Source organism: Pogoniulus pusillus, chromosome 6 (genome assembly GCF_015220805.1).
Source record: "Pogoniulus pusillus isolate bPogPus1 chromosome 6, bPogPus1.pri, whole genome shotgun sequence".
NCBI classification, from domain to species: Eukaryota; Metazoa; Chordata; class Aves; order Piciformes; family Lybiidae; genus Pogoniulus; species Pogoniulus pusillus.
In genome coordinates, this window is record NC_087269.1 from 28670907 (window position 1) to 28690125 (window position 19219).

Here is a 19219-nt window from a genome sequence, read left to right on the forward strand (position 1 = left end):
GCCATAGCACAGCTCTTGCTCTGAAACTGGCCTTAGGGCCCTGTCCAGATGGAGATTTAGAAAGGAAAAAGAGGTAAAAATCTGGACTCAGCACATGGGAAATGGACCAGAAGGTGTTGATTGATCTGAGCTTTGGGCAGAAGATGCCCAAAGAGGCATTCCACAGTACAGAGACTACTGTAGAGGGCTCTGCTGCCCTGGGCTTGAAGCATTCTCATGGTGGCTGTCTTCTGCCATGAAAACAAGCGATGAGTGACTCAAGATGGTGCTTTGTTATCTCTGTTCTTAAAGAGAGAGGAGGAGGAGAAGAAATGATCGTGCTGAGACCCCACCTGCAGTGCTGGGTCTGGCTCTGGAGTTCTCAGCACAGGAGGAACTTGGACCTGCCACGTCTGGAAGCCCTCTGCTCTGAGGCCAGGCTGAGAGAGTTGGAGCTGTTCAGCCTACGAATGAGGAGGCTCCAGAGAGACCTTCCGGTGGACTTTCAGGACTTAGAGGGGCTGACAAGAAAGTGGGGGACAGACCTTTGAGCAGAGACTGTTGTGACAGGATGAGGGTTGATGTGTTTAAACTTCAAGAGGGAGATTCAGACTAGAGAGAGCCTATATATATATATATATGTTCGTGCTGAGGGTGGTTAGACCCAGTAGGAAGGTGTTCAGAGAGGTGGCTGATGCCCCATCCTTGGAATCATTCCAGGTCAGGCTGTTTTGGGGCTAGAGCAGCTGTAGCTGCTGTCTGCAGAAGAGGGTGGGCTCGATGATCTTTAAAGGTCCTTCCCAACTCAACCCATTCATAGGTCGCAGCTGGTTCTAAGTGGGCTGTTTCCCCGCACCTCTGGAGGTTTAAGCTAAGGGAGATGCTGCGGTTCTACCTGCGCTCGGCAGCTCGCTCCGGGGTGGGTTTCTGGGGAGGGAAGAGAGGGGCAGAGCAGGGAGGTGGCCTCCGGTTCCCGGCGGGCCTCGCCTTTGTTCGGGCAGGGCTGAGGGGAAGGAGGGGAGGGAGGGCAGGCTGGAGCCGGCTTCCCAAAAAGGCGCTTTTTTCCCCCCCCCTCCCCTCCCCTCCCCCCTTTAAATCTCCGAGAAAGGAACCCTCCAAAGCCCGTCCCATAAAGTTGATTTCGGTTTAATAAGGGGGGGGGGGAACAACCCAAAGAAATAAGTAAAACTAAATAAAGTTGAGCGAGAAAAGTAATAAAAACCTCCCTCACTCCCACCCCCTTCCCACAGACCCAGCCCCCGGCCCGCCCCACGCCCGCTCCCGGGGGGCCACGGGCGCGCAGCGCGGCGCCGCCCGGCTCCCCCCCCCCCACCGGAGGCGGCGGCGGGAGTAGCCCAGGCCCCGGCTCCGGCCCCGGCCCCGGCCCGGGCGGCGGTGGCGGCGGCGGCCCCGGGCGGGGGGAGAGGCGGTGGCCCTTGCACCGCCCGCCCGCCACCCCCCCCCCCCCCCCAGCATCCCGCCTGCCTGCCCCGCAGCCCCGCCGCGCCGCGCCGCCGGGCCCCAAATGGATTATCTGCGGCTGGTGCTCTCCTGCCTCGTCCCCCTGCACGGCTGCCTGGCCGCCGGCAGTGCCCCAGGTACGGCCCCTGACCCCCGGGGAGAGGTGGAGGGATCCCCTGCTGGGGGTGTGTGCGGTGTTTTGACAGGTGGTTTGTACCCCGGAGGATGGGGAGAGGGGGATGGGGGGGGGGTGTTGGTGTTGGCTTTCCGTGGGAAATCGTGGGGAGATGGAGATTGGGCGAGGAAGAGTTGGCCGTGTGAGGGGCACGTCAGCCTGAGTTTATTCTGCTACGCTGGACGCAGCCGGTTAAAACTACAAACCAGTTGTTGGGCTCACCGAGCTTCCCTAAAGGCTCCTCCAGTTGGCTTGGCCACCGAAGTGCCACCCGTTGACCGGGATGCTTCGTTTCCATCACCAACCCCTTTCCCTTCCATCTTCTGCCTGCAGAGCTCCTCCTAGCCGGCAAGCTCAGCGAGTATGGTGTGATCGTCCCCTTCAGCGCCGATTGCAGGGGTCGCTTCCTTTCCCACGTGGTGTCCGGGGAGGCGGCCGTGACGGTGGGCACCGGCCAAGCCGCCTGTGCCCCGTCCCCGCGTCCGCCCCACCGCCGCATCCCACGCAGCCCCCTCGATGAGTCCCCCCGGGGCCGTGGGGCTGCCGGCCGTTTGCTCTACTTCAATGTCACCGTTTTCGGGACGGAGCTGCACCTCCGGCTGAGGCCAAACCGGCGGCTGGTGCCGCTGGGCACCGTGGCTGAATGGCAGGAGGATTTCGAGGTGCTGTTCCGGGAACCCCTCCAACAGCGGTGCCTTTTCACCGGCGACATCTCTGGCATGCCCGGAGCCGCTGTGGCCATCAGCAATTGCGATGGACTGGTAAGCTGGAAGCTGATTGGGGTGATCGGCATGTGCTGCCCGTGTTTTGTGCAGTCGAGAGGTGGGTTTTGGGATGGTTTTCCCGTAGAGGTGGATCACGGTGCCCTACAACCTGATGCCCTTTGCTGTGGGTTCCTTTTCCCCGCATAACTCGTGAGCAGGGCAGGGCAGGGCACTACACATGGCAGCATTCCATACTCCCCCTGCATATGTGCCAGTGTTTCTTTAACCAGGGTGGAAAAAATGACCTGGGGTTGCCTCCTGCCTGGAGATCGTAGAATCAGCCCGGTTGGAAGAGACCTCCAAGCTCATCCAGTCCGACCTAGCACCCAGCCCTGGCCAATCAACCAGACCATGGCACTAAGTGCCTCAGCCAGGCTTCTCTTGAACACCTCCACGGCAAGTCCACCACTCCCCTGGTCAGCACATTCCAGTAGCAAATCACTCTCTCTGTGAAGAGCTGATGGACAATGTCAGAAGCTGATAGTTCAAACCGGACACCCACACTGCTGTCAATGCTGCTGCGTCCTTGCTCACCCATGCTTTGCCTCAGGAGTGTGCTGTAGGAACTTTTCCTCCATGTTTTCCACCTCATAGAGGAGGCTGAGCACGCCTGGGCGTCTGAAATGCTTGTCAGCAGGTGGTCCCGCTCCTGCTAAGCATCTTTTTGGGGCAGGACCTCTCTTTTTTTGACTAATGACTGACATGCTTGAAGCCTTTTGGCTTTCTGGGAGCAGGGTGAGCACGATTCAGCATTGGTAACCCACTGCCACCATGCTTTAAACTGGCAGAGGGGAGATTTAGACTAGATGTTGGGAGGAAGTTCTTTACAGTGAGGGTGGTAAGACACTGGAATGGGTTGCCCAGGGAGGCTGTGGCTGCTTCCTCCCTGGAGGTGTTTAAGGCCAGATTGGATGAGGCCTTGAGCAACCTGCTCTAGTGGGAGGTGTCCCTGCCTACGGTGGTGGGTTGGAGTTGGATGATCCTTGAGGTCCCTTCCAACCCAGACCATTCTATGATTCTATTCTGTGATTCTAAATGTCTCCATTAGCTCCTTGTCCCTGGCATCTGCTCAGCCTGTGGGTTCCCACCTTTGATAGGCTTGAGGAGTCACTTCTTTTTTCCATACTTTTGGCCCATTGCCCTCCAGATTTCCTCTGAGTCGATTTATTCTTGTTCCAGGTGCCAGCATCTGCTGTTTTCTCCTGGTAGCACCTCCTCAGTTGGAGTAAATGCTTTGTTTTGTCATTTATATAAGTGTGTGTTATATATGCCTCCTTCTTTTTTTGGTTGCTTTATTCTTGGAGTTCCTGAAGCCAATTTTGGCTGTGAGCACAAGCAGTTTGGCATTCCTTTCTTTTTATACAGTGCCTGGTGTTGCTGTAGGAGCAGAAATGATAGAGCAGCACAGCTAGGAATACACACTTCACCTCCATATGGTAGCTTATTTCCCCTCCCCCCACACCACCACAGTTTTAGCACAACATCCACACCTTTTGAAGGATCCTTTTTGGATTCAGCTGTGAATTTGGGCAGGAATTTCTCTGTGATACAGATCACTCTGGGGCTGGCAAATCTGGGTGGCCTTGAAAAGCTTTAAAGATACTCCCTATTGCTCAGGCAAGCAACTGGTAGCACTGTGTCTGGAAGGAAAAGGTGGCTTTTAAGTCTGGAAGTTGCACTGCAGATGTAATTCCTGGCTAGGATTGTGAGAGAATGGATGCTGGAAGAGGCTGGCAGCTGAATCCATGTTGCACCGTAGCTAGGAAGAGTGAGCATGGTGTTAGAAGGTTTCTCTTCCTCAACTTTACCCTTAGGGCCCATCTTAAGTAGTCTTGAGTTTAACTTTTCTGGGGTTTGGGTTTTTTTTTGCTTTAAACCCAGGTTCTCTATCCTTATCCCCTTGCACACAGGGGTTGTGATTATTTTTGCCCTTGTTCCAGCCATCCAGTGGCACTGTTTGGGATGTAGCTGGTACCACAGGATGCTTCTGGAGGTGGGTTTATTGAGTCATAGCTGTCTTGCCATCCCTGGTAGCCCCAGGTCACTTTTCTAAGCTCATGTCAGTGGCTCTCACTGCAGGATCAACAGCTCAAGGTGCTTGTTTCATCCCCCTTTCCCTTCATTAACCTCTGTGGGGGCTTTGTGGCCTCTGTAGCTGGGTGGGATTAACCTAGCCACGTTGCGCCTGATGCAGGGGGGTTTGCAAACACCAAGGGCATTTCTGCAGGCAGTTTTCACAGTATCACACAGTATCATCAGGGTTGGAAGAGACCTCACAGATCATCAAGTCCAACCCTTTACCACAGAGCTCAAGGCTAGACCATGGCACCAAGTGCCACGTCCAATCTTGCCTTGAACAGCCCCAGGGACGGCGACTCCACCACCTCCCCGGGCAGCCCATTCCAGTGTCCAATGACTCTCTCAGTGAAGAACTTTCTCCTCACCTCCAGCCTAAATCTCCCCTGGTGCAGCTTGAGGCTGTGTCCTCTCGTTCTGGTGCTGGCCACCTGAGAGAAGAGAGCAACCTCCCCCTGGCCACAACCACCCCTCAGGTAGTTGTAGACAGCAATAAGGTCACCCCTGAATCTTCTCTTCTCCAGGCTAAACAATCCCAGCTCCCTCAGCCTCTCCTCATAGGGCTGTGCTCAAGGCCTCTCACCAGCCTCGTCGTCCTTCTCTGGACACGCTCAAGCATCTCAATGTCCCTCCTAAACTGGGGGGCCCAGAACTGAACACAGTACTCAAGGTGTGGTCTAACCAGTGCAGAGTACAGGGGCAGAATGACCTCCCTGCTCCTGCTGGCCACACCATTCCTGATGCATCCCTGAGTCTGAAGCTATCCCAGGACACAGTGTTAGCATTGTGGTTGCTGCTGTGTTTGTTTCTTCATGCAGAGCTCCTGCAGCACTAGGGAAGATTAAAAAAATACTGTATATGACAGAGCAATTTCCCATCGTATGATGAGGCACATGTGGTGATTGCAGGCTAGGGGAAGAGGTCAGGAGGACAGAGCCTGAGCAGAGGCTCTGCTCCTCCCTCATTGTGATATGGCCAATGCAGCAGTTGGTTTCTCTCTTTCATGGGTTTTCTGGCTGATGTTTTCTGGCTCCTCCGGTTTCAGTTAGTCTGACAGCTAATATATCCCCTTTGGAGGAGCTGTGAGACCAAGAGGATGCCAAAACCCAGATGGTAGGGTTGGAAGTGACCTTTGGAGATCATCTAGTCCAGGGTAACCAGATGGTAGGGATTGGAAGTGACCTTTGGAGATCATCTAGTCCAGAGTAACCCACAGCAGGCTGGCCAGGATCACAACGTCCAGGTGAGTTTGGAGTCTAGAGAAGAAGACACCACAACCTTCCTGGGCAGCCTGCTGCAGGAAATCCACAGGAAGGAATTTTGTTCTCCTGTTCAGATGGAAGCTCCTGGGCTCCAGTTTGTGTCTGTTAGCCCTTTTCCTGTCACTGGGAAAAAGTGCAAAGGGTCTGGCCTCATCCTCTTGCCCTCAGCCCTTTAGCTATTGATGAGAATTGATCAGATCCCCTCTCAGGCTGCTCTCCTCCAGACTTTCCTCCCTCAGCCTTTCATCCTCACAGAGATGCTCCAGGCCTCAGTAACTTTGTAGCCTCTGCTGCCAGGCAAGCAGCAAGAGAAGAAGGGGACAGAGTCTCAAGTTGTGGCAGGGGAGGTCTAGGCTGGATGTGAGGAGGAAGTTGTTGTCAGAGAGAGTGATTGGCATTGGAATGGGCTGCCCAGGGAGGTGGCGGAGTCGCCATGCCTGGAGGTGTTGAAGCCAAGCCTGGCTGAGGCACTTAGTGCCATGGTCTGGTTGATTGGCCAGGGCTGGGTGCTAGGTTGGACTGGCTGAGCTTGGAGGTCCCTTCCAACCTGCTTGATTCTGTGATTCTATGATAAGGACTAACTTAATATGGGGAGCACCAGGAGTAGGTGGTGGTGCTCTTTGCCATGCCTGTGCCCTGGAGTTGCTATGAACTTACGCTGAAAGTTCTCTGTGGGTTTCAAAAAAGAGTTGTGGCCTTTGCATCCCAGGATAGAGTGCGTGGGAGGCAGCAGACCACACTTGGCCACTGCTTTCTGGTCAAAGGAAGTGTTCCGGGATGCCGCGGATGAAGGCTGTGTACACAGAGAGATTAGGTTGTGTATAAACAGAGGCTGAGATTATAAATAATGAGGGGGAGAAAGGAAAAAAAAAGGAAAAAGCCCCAGCTCTTGAAAAAAGAAAGCACACATTAAGTCCCCTAAATCCTTATTTAGCCATGTAAGTGAGCTGGTTTTGCTCACCCCCCCCCCCCCCCCCAGATGCCAAACCCATGGCACCTTCCACATGGGTTATTTGCTGCAGGGCATCCACGCGTGCAAAATCCAGCCCTTTTCTTTTGGTGTCTCGTACCAGGGTGGGAACGTGCTGCTGGCCAGAACATCCCAGCCACCAAATTCCTCACTGCTAAAGTAGTGTTAGGCAGAAATCCCCGCCCCCCCCCCCCCCCCCAACCCCCAGCCCCGGCCCCCAGAGGGACACATCCCGCTGCAGTGACAACATCCCATCTTTCCGTGCTGGCTGTAGCAGCATGTGGTTGAGCTTTGAGCGTTGCTGATTGTGGAGATGGGTGAAGAATTGTCATCTGTAAGGCATCCTATTTGCTTTCAGTATATGAAGGGGGCCTACAAAAAAGCTGGGGAAGGACTTTTTAGGCTGTCATCGAGTGCCAGAACTAGGGGGACTGGAGCAAAGCTGGAGGTGGGTAGGTTCATCCTGGCCGTGAGGAGGAAGATGTTGAGCATGAGAGTGGTGAGAGGCTGGAATGAGTTGCCCAGGGAGGTGGTTGAGGCCCCATGGCTGGAGGTGTTTAAGGCCAGGCTGGATGAGGCTGCTGACAGGCTGACCTAGGGTAGGGTGTCCCTGCCCCTGGCAGGGGGGTTGGGTCTGGCTGATCCTTGTGTTCCCTTCCAACCCTGACTGATTCTATGATTCCCTACCTCACTTTGCCCCACTGCTCTCTGGGATTATCTGCTGCAAACTATAGACCCAGTGTGTTTTTGGCCATGCCTAGTGATAGGATAAAGAGCAAAGATTGCAAGCTGCAACGCAGGAAGTTCCACCTCAACATATGGAGAAACTTCTTTACTCCGAGGGTGATGGAGCACTGGACTAGGTGGTCCAGAGAGGTTGTGGAGCCTCCTTCTCTGGAGGCTCTAAAGACCCATCAGAATGCATTCCGATGGGACACAGTCTCAAGTTGTGCTGGGGGAGGTCTAGGCTGGATGTTAGGAGGAAGTTGTTGTCAGAGAGAGTGATTGGCATTGGAATGGGCTGCCCAGGGAGGTGGTGGAGTCACCATCCCTGGAGGTGTTGAAGCAAAGCCTGGCTGAGGCACTTAGTGCCATGGTCTGGTTGATTGGCCAGGGCTGGGTGCTAGGTTGGACTGGAGGATCTTGGAGGTCTCTTCCGACCTGGCTGATTCTATGATTCCTGTCCTCAGTGATCCTGCTTTGGCAGAAGGATTTGACTGGATGATCTCTAGAGGTCACTTCTAACCCCTACCATTCTGTGATTTTCCATCCCTGTCACCCCAGCTTGCTTTGGGACCTTAGAATCATAGAATCATTGAAAGGTTTGAGTTGGAAGGGATCTTAAAGATCCCTAGTTCCAACCCTTCTACTAAAGGCAAGGATCTTGGAAGACATTTGAGGCCTTCTCCATCTGAAACAGTTTTCTGGTTCTATGGATGGGTGGCAGCAGATAAGCAGAGCCCTCTGAAGTAATAATTAATAGGGAATGAAGGGAGAAACAGAGGGCTGGAGCATCTCTGCTGTGAGGACAGGCTGAGAGAGATGGGGTTCTTCAGCCTGGAGAAGGCTTCAGGGAGACTTTCTTGTGCCCTTGCAGCACTTAAAGGGGCTGGCCAGAAAGCTGGGGACAGACCTTTGAGCATGGCCCCTTGTGACAGGACAAGGGATAATGGTTTGAAACTAAAAGAGGAACATTCAGACTTCAGAGATGGAAGGAGTAGTTGACACTGAGGGTGGTGAGACACTGGTCCAAGTTGCCCACGGAGGTGGTAGATGCCCCATCCCTGGAACCATTCCGGGTCAGGGTGGGTGTGGCTGTGAGCAGCCTGCTCCAGTTGATGCAGATGTCCCTGCTGACTGCAGCAGGGTTGGACTGGATGACCTTTACAGGTCCCTTCCAACCCAAACGGTTCTGTGGTGCTGAGAACGCTCCCCATTAATGATGTCCCTGCACAACAGATGTGGACTTGTCTCTCAGGATTTGCCTTGCAGCTCCTGAACTCTGCCGTTAATCTGGGCAAGAAAAAAGGTGTTGCTTTAAATGGCCGGGGGGGGGACATGTCCCTTTGGTTACATAGAGCCCTCTGTCCTCTGCTGCTTTGCTTTTGATGTGGGCATGAGGGCTTTTCTCCAATGTGATAATCCTTGGTTTTGGCAACCAAGCCCTGTCTGGGCTGAGAACCTAATTAAGTAGTTAATACCGAGCGTGTCTCCGTGCCCTGCCCCTGCCAGGAGCTACATTTCAATCCTGGCTTGGGTCACCTGGCAAAGCCCAGATGGCACAACTCCGTGTCCCACAGACATCCCAAAATCTCTTGCCTTGGCACAAAAAGCAGGGAAGAGCAGTCAGGAAGTGCAGAGGGTTGCATTAGATGTGTTGCTGCAGTCAGAGAGGTCCCAAAGCAGCGATGGAGCACGCCTGGACCATACCCTGATGCCACGCACACCGTAGTGATGCCAAATGTGATCCAGTTCCATGCTGGGCAGCTGCATCCCTCTGCATGTCCTCCTGATACCCTTGCTGGGCAGTCTCTGGATGGGAAGAGGGGAGCTGGCCATGGGGCCTGGTTCACACAGCCCATCCTTCTGGGACTTTCTGTCCAAATTAAGTGTGAATGGTGTAGGAAAAATACATACTGTGCTCGCAGCTGGATTTCCCCTTCCTTGGCGCTCTTTGCCTCGCTGCCTTTATTAATTGTTCCACATTTCTGCTGTGTTGAAGTGTCAGAATTTCCTGAATTCCTGTGGGAGTTGGAGCTTTGTACCCCAGGGGTGCTAGGAGGGGGTCTCTGCTTAGCGAGGCTGGCACGGGGCCAGTTCATCTCTCCCATAACCTGAGGAGAGGCAGGAGTGCTGGAAAAGAGACTTCATCCACTGCGAGCTGGCAGAGGGGAGTTTGGGGTTTTCCTTAAAATAAAAAGCCTATTTTCCCACTTTCCAAAGGAATTATCCTCAAAGGGCCAGCTTCCAGTTTGGGAATTGCCTTCATCGAGAGCTGCAGACAGCATCTCGCGTCAGAAATGTCAGTAACGAGAGTCCCACCATGCCGGATTCCATTTGATGTGGTATTGTTAAACAAATCAAACTGGAGGTGGCAGACTGATCGATCCAGCCTGGCAAGGTCCCTCTGCAGGGCTCTCCTACCCTCCAACAGCTCCACACCTGCTCCTAGCTTGCTGTCATCTGCAAACTTACTGATGCTGGACTCAATCCCCTGCTCCAGACCATCAGTAAAGGTATCAAACAGGACTGGGCCCAGCACTGATCCCTGGGGCACACCACTAGTGACAGCTGCCAACTGGATGTGGCACCATTCACCACCACTCTCTGGGCCCAGCCCTCCAGCCAGTTCTTGACCCATATCAGAGTGAATCTGTCCAAGCCATGAGCTGCCAGCTTTTTCAGGATCTTGTTGTGGCAGACAGTGTCAAAGGCTTTGCTGAAGTCCAGGTAGACTGCAGCCACAGCCTGCACCACACTCACCAGGCAGGGAACCTGATCACAAAAGGAGCTCAGGTTGGTTAGGCAGGACCTGCCCTTCCTAAACCCATGCTGGCTGGGCCTGATCACTTGGCCATCCTGTAGGTGCTTTGTGATGGCACTCAAGATGACCTGTTCCATGATATTGTCTGGCACTGAGGTCAGGCTGACAGGTCTGGAATTTTCTGGTTCCTTAAGTTCTTGTCAGAGAGAGTGATTGGCATTGGAATGGGCTGCCCAGGGAGGTGGTTGAGTCGCCCTCCCTGGAGGTGTTGAAGCAAAGCCTGGCTGAGGCACTTAGTGCCATGGTCTGGTTGATTGGACAGGGCTGTGTGATAGGTTGGACTGGCTGAGCTTGGAGGTCTCTTCCAACCTGCTTGTTTCTATGATTCTATGATCAATCTCTTGGCAGGAGCCCAAGGAAAGCTTTCTTTGGGTTTTTTGGGTGGTGTCTGGTTTCTCTTGCTGCCTCCCTATGGTTACAACCCCCCCAGAATGCTGCAATACCACCTGAGCTGCTGCTTTCTAAGACTGAGCAGATTGGTGCATGCCTCTTGTGATGGTGGTGTGCCAGGCTGTTATTTCCTTTTGTTTCAGTATGCACCAAGGTGGCTGCTGTGGTGTCTGTTTCATTTATGAGGTTGCTCTGGTCATGGAATCACAGGCTGGTTTGGGTTGGAAGGACCTTTAAAGGTCATCTAGTGCAACACCCCTGCAGTCAGCAGGGGACATCTGCATCAACTGGAGCAGGATGCTCACAGCCACAAACAGCCTGACCTGAAGTGGTTCCATCTACCACCTCTCTGGGCAACTTGGGTCAGCGTCTCACCACCTTGAGGGTAAAGCATTCCTTCCTTATCTCCAGTCTGAATATCCCCTCTTAGTTTCAAACCATCACCCCTCCTCTTGTCTCAAGAAGCCACGCTTAAAAGTCTGTCCCCTGCTTTTTGTGCCAAGGCAAGAGATTTTGGGATGTCTGTGGGACACGGAGTTGTGCCATCTGGGCTTTGCCAGGTGACCCAAGCCAGGATTGAAATGTAGCTCCTGGCAGGGGCAGGGCACGGAGACACGCTCGGTGTTAACTACTTAATTAGGTTCTCAGCCCAGACAGGGCTTGGTTGCCAAAACCAAGGATTATCACATTGGAGAAAAGCCCTCATGCCCACATCAAAAGCAAAGCAGCAGAGGACAGAGGGCTCTATGTAACCAAAGGGACATGTCCCCCCCCCGGCCATTTAAAGCAACACCTTTTTTCTTGCCCAGATTAACGGCAGAGTTCAGGAGCTGCAAGGCAAATCCTGAGAGACGAGTCCACATCTGTTGTGCAGGGACATCATTAATGGGGAGCCTTCTCAGCACCACAGAACCGTTTGGGTTGGAAGGGACCTGTAAAGGTCATCCAGTCCAACCCTGCTGCAGTCAGCAGGGACATCTGCATCAACTGGAGCAGGCTGCTCACAGCCACACCCACCCTGACCCGGAATGGTTCCAGGGATGGGGCATCTACCACCTCCGTGGGCAACTTGGACCAGTGTCTCACCACCCTCAGTGTCAACTATTCCTTCCATCTCTGAAGTCTGAATGCCTCTCTTTTAGTTTCAAACCATTATCCCTTGTCCTGTCACAAGGGGCCATGCTCAAAGGTCTGTCCCCAGCTTTCTGGCCAGCCCCTTTAAGTGCTGAAAGGGCACAAGAAAGTCTCCCTGGAGCCTTCTCCAGGCTGAAGAACCCCAACTCTCTCAGCCTGTCCTTCCAGCCTTCAGATCATTGTTACAGCCTCCTTTAGCCCCCTCCTGCATCCCCACCTGTGCTGAGGGCTCCAGCATTTGTGCCAGCAATGTCCATGGGGTCTCAGCAGGGTGGGGTGATGTGATCAGATGCAGGTAGGCTTGCAGTAGCCACTTCCCAGGTTGCTCCTGGCATCAGCAGCTTGTTCTGTCCTTTCTCCTTTGGGACCATGCAGGGGTGAGGAATCATAGAATCAAGCAGGTTGGAAGAGACCTCCAAGCTCATCCAGGCCAACCTAGCACCCAGCCCTGTCCAATCAACCAGACCATGGCACTAAGTGCCTCAGCCAGGCTTTGCTTCAACACCTCCAGGCATAGCAACTCCACCACCTCCCTGGGCAGCCCATTCCAATGCCAACAACTTCCTCCTAACATCCAGCCTAGACCTCCCCTGGCGTTGAGACTTGAGACTGTGTCCCCTTCTTCTGTTGCTGCTTGCCTGGCAGAAGAGCCCAACCCCACCTGGCTACAGCCTCCCTTCAGGGAGTTGGAGACAGCAATGAGGTCAGCCCTGAGCCTCCTCTTCTCTAGGCCAAACACTCCCAGCTCCTCAGCCTCTCCTCACAGGGCTGTGCTCCAGGCCCCTCACCACCTTCCTTGCCCTTCTGTGGACACCTTCCAGCACCTCAACATCTCTCTTGAAGTGAGGTGGATGAGCATTCCAGGCCCAGATAAGATGGGCATGGAGGAACAGCCAGGGTTCTACCCCTGCCTACCCCAGGTGCAACACCCATGCACACATGGAGAAGGGGGAAGGTCTGCAGTGGTGCTTGGTGGTGAAAGAGAAGCCCAAAGTCTCTCGCAGGGAGCTCAATCCCACCCACCTCCAGCTGCCCATCAGTCCCTCAGCATCTCTGCTGAATCGAGGAGCCCAGAGCTGGGCACAGCACTCCAGGTGTGGGCTGAGCAGCGTCGGGAGGTCTGTGCCGCTTTACCTCTTGAGCCATGCCCGATGCGTCCCGAGGCACGGAGCGGCAGGGCCCAAGTGCGCGGAGCGGCAGGGCCCAAGTGCGCGGAGCGGCAGGGCCAAGTGCGCGGAGCGGCAGGGCCCAGGTGCGCGGAGCGGCAAGGCCAAGTGCGCGGAGCGGCAGGGCCCAGGTGCGCGGAGCGGCAGGGCCCAAGTGCGCGGAGCGGCAGGGCCAAGCGCGCGGAGCGGCAGGGCCCAGGTGCGCGGAGCGGCAGGGCCCAGGTGCGCGGAGCGGCAGGGCCAAGTGCGCGGAGCGGCAGGGCCCAGGTGCGCGGAGCGGCAGGGCCCAGGTGCGCGGAGCGGCAGGGCCAAGTGCGCGGAGAGGCAGGGCCAAATGCGCGGAGCGGCAGGGCCCAAGTGCGCGGAGCGGCAGGGCCAAGTGCGCGGAGCGGCAGGGCCCAAGTGCGCGGCGGCGGAGGCCCAGGCTCGTTCAGACGCTAATCCAGCCTTGCCCGGCCCGGCGCTCGGCTCTCCTCCGGCCGCCTGACTCAGCAAGGCCTGGCTTTCGCCCTAAGCCCCTAAGCCGGCTTTGGGGTGCCTCACTCTGGGTGGAACGCTCCCTGGCAGCGCTGCCGTTGGGGGTGGAAGTGTCCCAGCAGATCTTCTCCTGGGGCAGGGACTGCTTCTGCCCCCGGGTTTAAATAGGAATCTGGGCAGGGGGTCCACACCGGTGCCGTTCCAGCCCGAATTTGTGCCACTGTGCAAGCTGGGTGGGCTGGAGAGCCTCTTCTTTGGAGCCAGGCTGGAAGAATCATAGAATCACAGAATCAGGCAGGTCGGAAGAGACCTCCAAGCTCATCCAGTCCAACCTAGCACCCAGCCCTGTCCAATCAACCAGACCATGGCACTAAGTGCCTCAGCCAGGCTTTGCTTCAACACCTCCAGGCACAGCAACTCCACCACCTCCCTGGGCAGCCCATTCCAATGCTAATCACTCTCTCTGACAACAACTTCCTCCTAACATCCAGCCTAGACCTCCCCTGCCACAACTTCAGACTGTGTCCTCTTGCTGCTTGCCTGGCAGAAGAGACCAACCCCACCTGGCTACAGCCTCCCTGCAGGTAGCTGCAGACAGCAATGAGGTCAGCCCTGAGCCTCCTCTTCTCCAGGCCAAACACCTCCAGCTCCCTCAGCCTCTCCTCACAGGGCTGTGCTCCAGGCCCCTCACCACCTTCCTTGCCCTTCTCTGGACACCTTCCAGAAATGAGGCTGTTCAGCCTGGAGAAGAGAAGGTTCAAGGGAGACCTTAGAGCTGCATGCCAATATCTGAAGAGGACCTATAGGAAGGCTCTGGAGGGACTGCTTAGAAGGGCTGGCAGTGATAGGATGAGGGACAGTGGTTTGGGACTGGAACAAGGTAGAGTTAGGTTGGACATCAGGAGGGAGTTCTTTGCAGTGAGGCTGGTGAAATGGTGAAAGAGGCTGCCTGGGGGTGTGGTTGAGGAGAGACATTCAAGATCAGACTCGATATGGCCCTGGCCAGCCTAATCTACTTGGGAGTGACCCTGCCAACTGCAGGGGGGTTGGACAAGATGACCTTTGAGGATCCTTTCCAACCCAGTGCAATCTATGTGTCTAGAAGCATGTTAGCTGGTGGGAAACCATCATGATGTGTAAAACACAGATGTGTTTGTGATGCCTGTGTCAGATACTCTGTGCTCCCTCCTTCCTAGCTGTTTGTTGCCTTAGGATGCCCACCTGCCAATAGATGCTCACCTTCTCTTAGCATATGCATTCAGAGGTTGAAAAGCTGTGTAGATTTGGTGCTAAGGCACATAGTTTAGTGGTGATCTGTAGTGCTGAGCTTGTGGTTGGGCTTGATGATCTTAAAGTTCTCTTCCAGATAAAACTATTCCATGTTTCTGTGCAATATATGGCAGCACCTTGGACACATCCTATCATCATGGACTTGTCCAACCATCGCTGGGCCTGACCTATGTCTTGACTCCCTTGCTTGGTCTCTCTCTCATCATCACTGCCTTGCCTGGTGCATCAGACTCTGGCTGTGATCTTTCCAATCTTAGATTGCCCAGAGAGGTGATAGAAGCCCCATAGAATCATGGTTTGGATTGGAAAGGACCTCCAGAGATGAAGAGGGCCATCCTCCACTGGATCAGGTTGCTCAGAACCTTGTTAAGCCTCACCTTGAATAGCTCCAGGGATGGGGCCTCAACTACTTCCCTTGGCAACCTGTTGCAGCATTCCACCACCCTTATGGTAAAGGACTTGTTCCTGTCATCCAGTCTAAATTGTAATTGAAAACCATCTCTGGAACCACTCAAGATCAGGTTGTTTGAGACTCTGAGCAACCTGATCTAGTTGCAGATGTCCCTGCTTACTGCAGGGGTGTTGGACTAGATGATCTCTGAAGGTCCATTCCAACCCAAACCAGTCTGTGATTCAGTGTTCTGTCTCCTTGGTTGGAGATGGTTGGACAAGCCCTAGCTGGTGAGGTCCCTCATTACTTGAACATCTCCTACAGGTAGGCCATGAGATACATGTGTCAGGCAAGTTCATCCTGGCTCGACTGCCCAGACTTGGATTCCTCAGGAAGGAGGTGAAACAAAAAGCAGCCAAAAACCTGCTTTCCAGAGAACTTAAGCAGCTAATAAAACCCAACTGAAGCAGGAAATTTGATGAAGTCTAAGAGAGCCAGGTTGGCTGATGCCAGGATGAACACAGTGCTACGTGAAGGCAGAGGAGATCCAATGGCCCAGGTGGGCTTGGAAAAGCTCCAGGTTTGCCTGGCCAACATCTTCCTACCTCTCTGTGCAGTATCTATCTGTTTGATTTGATTTGGACCCTTTCATCACAGGGATTTGGTGGGAACAAGGCAGGAGCCAGGATGTTTCCAGCCATGTTGGCTGTCTCATTTGTTTCCCTGCCCGGGAGGTGTAGCACTTCCCAGCTTCTCCAAAAGGGACAATCCCCAAGCACTTCATGGGAGATGGTTTCTTTTCTCCTTTTCTTTCCTTCTCTCTATGATTGTGTCTCTTAGAGTTGGTGAAATGCCTGATTTCCTCCCCAGCACTGTGGGACTGGAATGGAGATGAGCATGTGGATGAGGATGAAGATAGGGAAGGTACAGGGAGGTGAGGTGGCTTGGAGTTAGGTGGTAAAACTCCTAGATGATTTTTAGGGTCCCTTCTAACCTAAACCCTTCTATGCATCTATGAACATGGCAATGGATGCATCCCAGTGCAGTATCTACAAGCCACGGGGTCTATTTAGGATACTTCTTCCCCTTGCCTGCTCTCCATCAGTCTTCTTTGAGTATATTATGTGTGTGTCCACCTCTGTGTCTACAAAACCACACCTGTGGGTTTTTTGTTGTTGTTTCTTTGTGGAGTCCAGGCTGGCTTAATTCGGACAGACAGCAATGAGTTCTTCATCGAACCCTTGGAGAGAGGGCAGCAGGAGATGGAGGAGCACGGGAGGGCCCACGTGGTGTACCGCCGCTCAGCCATCCGGCAGGACAGCGCCCAGCCCCGCCACGACCTCCACCCTGAAGGTAGGAGCTCCTGCAAGCCAGTCTTTTCTGGCAGTTGATAACAACTCTGTCTTGAAGGGGGGGGAAGATTTCTCCTTCCACTTGTCCTCTAGGATCATAGGCCTGGCCCCATGGCTTTAGGTTGCCAAGTGGGTCATCAACAAGAAGGAAGCCACAGAATGATGGAATGGTGAGGGTTGGAAGTGACCTCTGGAGGTCATCCAGTCCAACCTCCTTCCTAAAGCAGGGTCACCCACAGCAGGTTGCACAGGATTACTATGGCCAGGTGGGTTTGGAATCTCTCCAGAGAAGGAGACTCCACAACTTCTCTGGGCAACCTGCTCCAGGCCTCCAGCACCCTCACAAGAGAAAAGTGATGGAGTTTTGCTGGGAATGTTGAGATTCTTGTGGCATCAACTCCCAGCGTTTTCAAATTCTTTCTGAGTTTTCCAAGGTGTGCTCATTGCTTCTTGTAGAATCATGGAACCATTATGGCTGGGAGAGACCTCTGAGATCAACTCCAACCATGAACACAGCACTGCCAAGTCCACTGCTAAACCATGTTCCTCAGCACTGCATTTACACATCTTCCAAATCCTTCCAGGGATGGTGACTCCACCACCTCCCTGAGCAGCCTGGTCCAATGCCTGACCTAACCACTCCTTCAGTAAAAACACTTTGCTAATGTCTAACCTAAACCTCCCCTGGTGCAGCTTGAGGTTGTTTCATAGAATCAACCAGCTTGGAAGAGACCTCTAAGCTCATCTAGTCCAACCTAGCACCCAACTCTGTCCAATCAACTAGACCATGGCACTAAGTGCCCCATCTAGGCTTTGCTTGAACACCTCCAGGCACAGTGACTCCACCACCTCCCTGGGCAGCCCATTCCAATGCCAATCACTCTCTCTGCCAACAACTTCCTCCTAACATCCCCTGGTGCAACTTGAGACTGTGCTTCACTAATGGAATTGCAGTTGAGAGCTTTGAAGAAGCTGTTGGGTGAGAGGCTGAAGGATGCAGTGAGCGATGGAGGATGCTCTAGCTCTGGCTGTCTGCTTTCTAAGAGCAGCCCCCAGCTTTGCATGTGCCCTTGCCACCTCCCCAGCTGTCCCACCACCGTCCAGCCAACAGTGTAGGACCATCATTGCATATTTGTGTCTTCTTGAGGTGGAAATGACCTTAAAGATCATCTGGTTCCAACCCCTCTGCCAAAGGCAAGGACACCTTCCACTAGATGACATTGCTCAAGGCCTCATCCAACCTAGTCTTGAACACCCCCAGGGAGGGATCATCATAGTGCCATGGTCTGGTTGATTGGACAGGGCTGGGTGATAGGCTGGACTAGATGGACTTGGAGGTCTCTTCCAACCTGGTTGATTCTATGATTAACAACCAGAAGCTGTATGAAGAAGAAGAAATGTGCTGACTGATGGCTGGAAACACATCCTTTCTTCTTGCTCCAGTAGATCCTCAGCTCCTGGCTCCTAAACTCATGATATTATGGATAGAAAAAAAGTCAATTTAGGTAATTGGTGGTGATTGCTATGATCCTATTAGACCTTCTATGATCCAGAGCTTCTCTGGGCAACTTTATAGGAGGCAAGAGTTGGTATGTGTTTAGATCGGAAGCTCCAACAGGACAATCATCACTAGGTTACTAGAGGTAAGATCTGGGACTTGTAAGTATGCACATGAGCAGTAGGGAAAGATGGTTTGTAGCAGATTCCAAAGTAAAGGAGGAGCTCTGTTCTTCTTCATTTAGCCTTTTGGGATGTCCTGGCCATACATCACAGAATTCTGAGCCCATCTATACCAAGAGCCTAGGGAGCTGGGTTGGAGCGGCACCAGTCTTGCCACCATGATGGTGTGGTTCCTGCTGGGGACACCTACCTTAGGAAGATGAGTGCTGCCAGCTCTGTGATCTATGCATCTCAGGAGCTTTGCTGGTCAGTTGGATAGGATGAGTATAAGCTGCTCTTGGATCAATGGAGTTACTCAGCATTCCTTGTCATACACCTTTCTCTCTATGGTTTTAGTGTTTGAGCTATAAGCATTGTAGTTTCCCCTCTACCTTTCTCTCTATGGTTTTAGTGTTTGAGCTATAAGCATTGTAGTTTCCCCTCTGCCTTGCTGTCTATGGTTTTAGTGTTTGAGCTATAAGCATTGTAGTTTCCCCTCTACCTTTCTCTCTATGGTTTTAGTGTTTGAGCTATAAGCATTGTAGTTTCCCCTCTGCCTTGCTCTCTATGGTTTTAGTGTTTGAGCTATAAGCATTGTAGTTTCCCCTCTGCCTTGCTCTCTATGGTTTTAGTGTTTGAGCTATAAGCATTGTAGTTTCCCCTCTGCCTTGCTCTCTATGGTTTTAGTGTTTGAGCTATAAGCATTGTAGTTTCCCCTCTGCCTTGCTCTCTATGGTTTTAGTGTTTGAGCTATAAGCATTGTAGTTTCCCCTCTACCTTTCTCTCCATGGTTTTAGTGTTTGAGCTATAATAAAATGTTGAAACTGTACCCAGAGTGGGGTACTCAAGTGTGACAATGTTGCCTGGCCCCCAAAAAACTCACTGGAACAAACCTGTTCCAGTGTTTCAATACCCTCCTAGTAAAGAGCTTCTTCCTAATGTCCAGTCTAAATCTACTCTGTTCTAGCTTAAAACAGCTGCTGTTTGTCCTATCCCTACATGCCCTTATCATAGAAACAAGCAGGTTGGAAGAGACCTCCAAGCTTAGCCAGTCCTACCTAGCACCCAGCTCTGTCCAATGAACTAGACCATGGCACTAAGTGTCCTATCCAGTCTTTTCTTGAACACC

General features: G+C 53.3%; 1 protein-coding gene across 3 annotated transcripts in view; it reads left to right on the forward strand.

The window, feature by feature from the left end:
- Positions 1-811: 811 nt before the first annotated feature.
- The window catches only part of ADAMTS14 (ADAM metallopeptidase with thrombospondin type 1 motif 14), a 65153-nt gene continuing 46745 nt past the window's right edge, over positions 812-19219 (forward strand). Inside the window, exons 1-4 of one of the 3 annotated variants that reach the window (XM_064145054.1) lie at positions 812-898; positions 1476-1577; positions 1949-2376; positions 16276-16432. In XM_064145054.1, coding sequence (XP_064001124.1) covers positions 1505-1577; positions 1949-2376; positions 16276-16432 — 658 coding nt within the window. In that variant the 5' untranslated portion in view covers positions 812-898; positions 1476-1504. Of the gene's footprint in view, positions 899-1447; positions 1578-1948; positions 2377-16270; positions 16433-19219 lie in introns of those variants that run through there. The other 2 variants (XM_064145055.1, XM_064145056.1) reach the window with 2 other exon arrangements.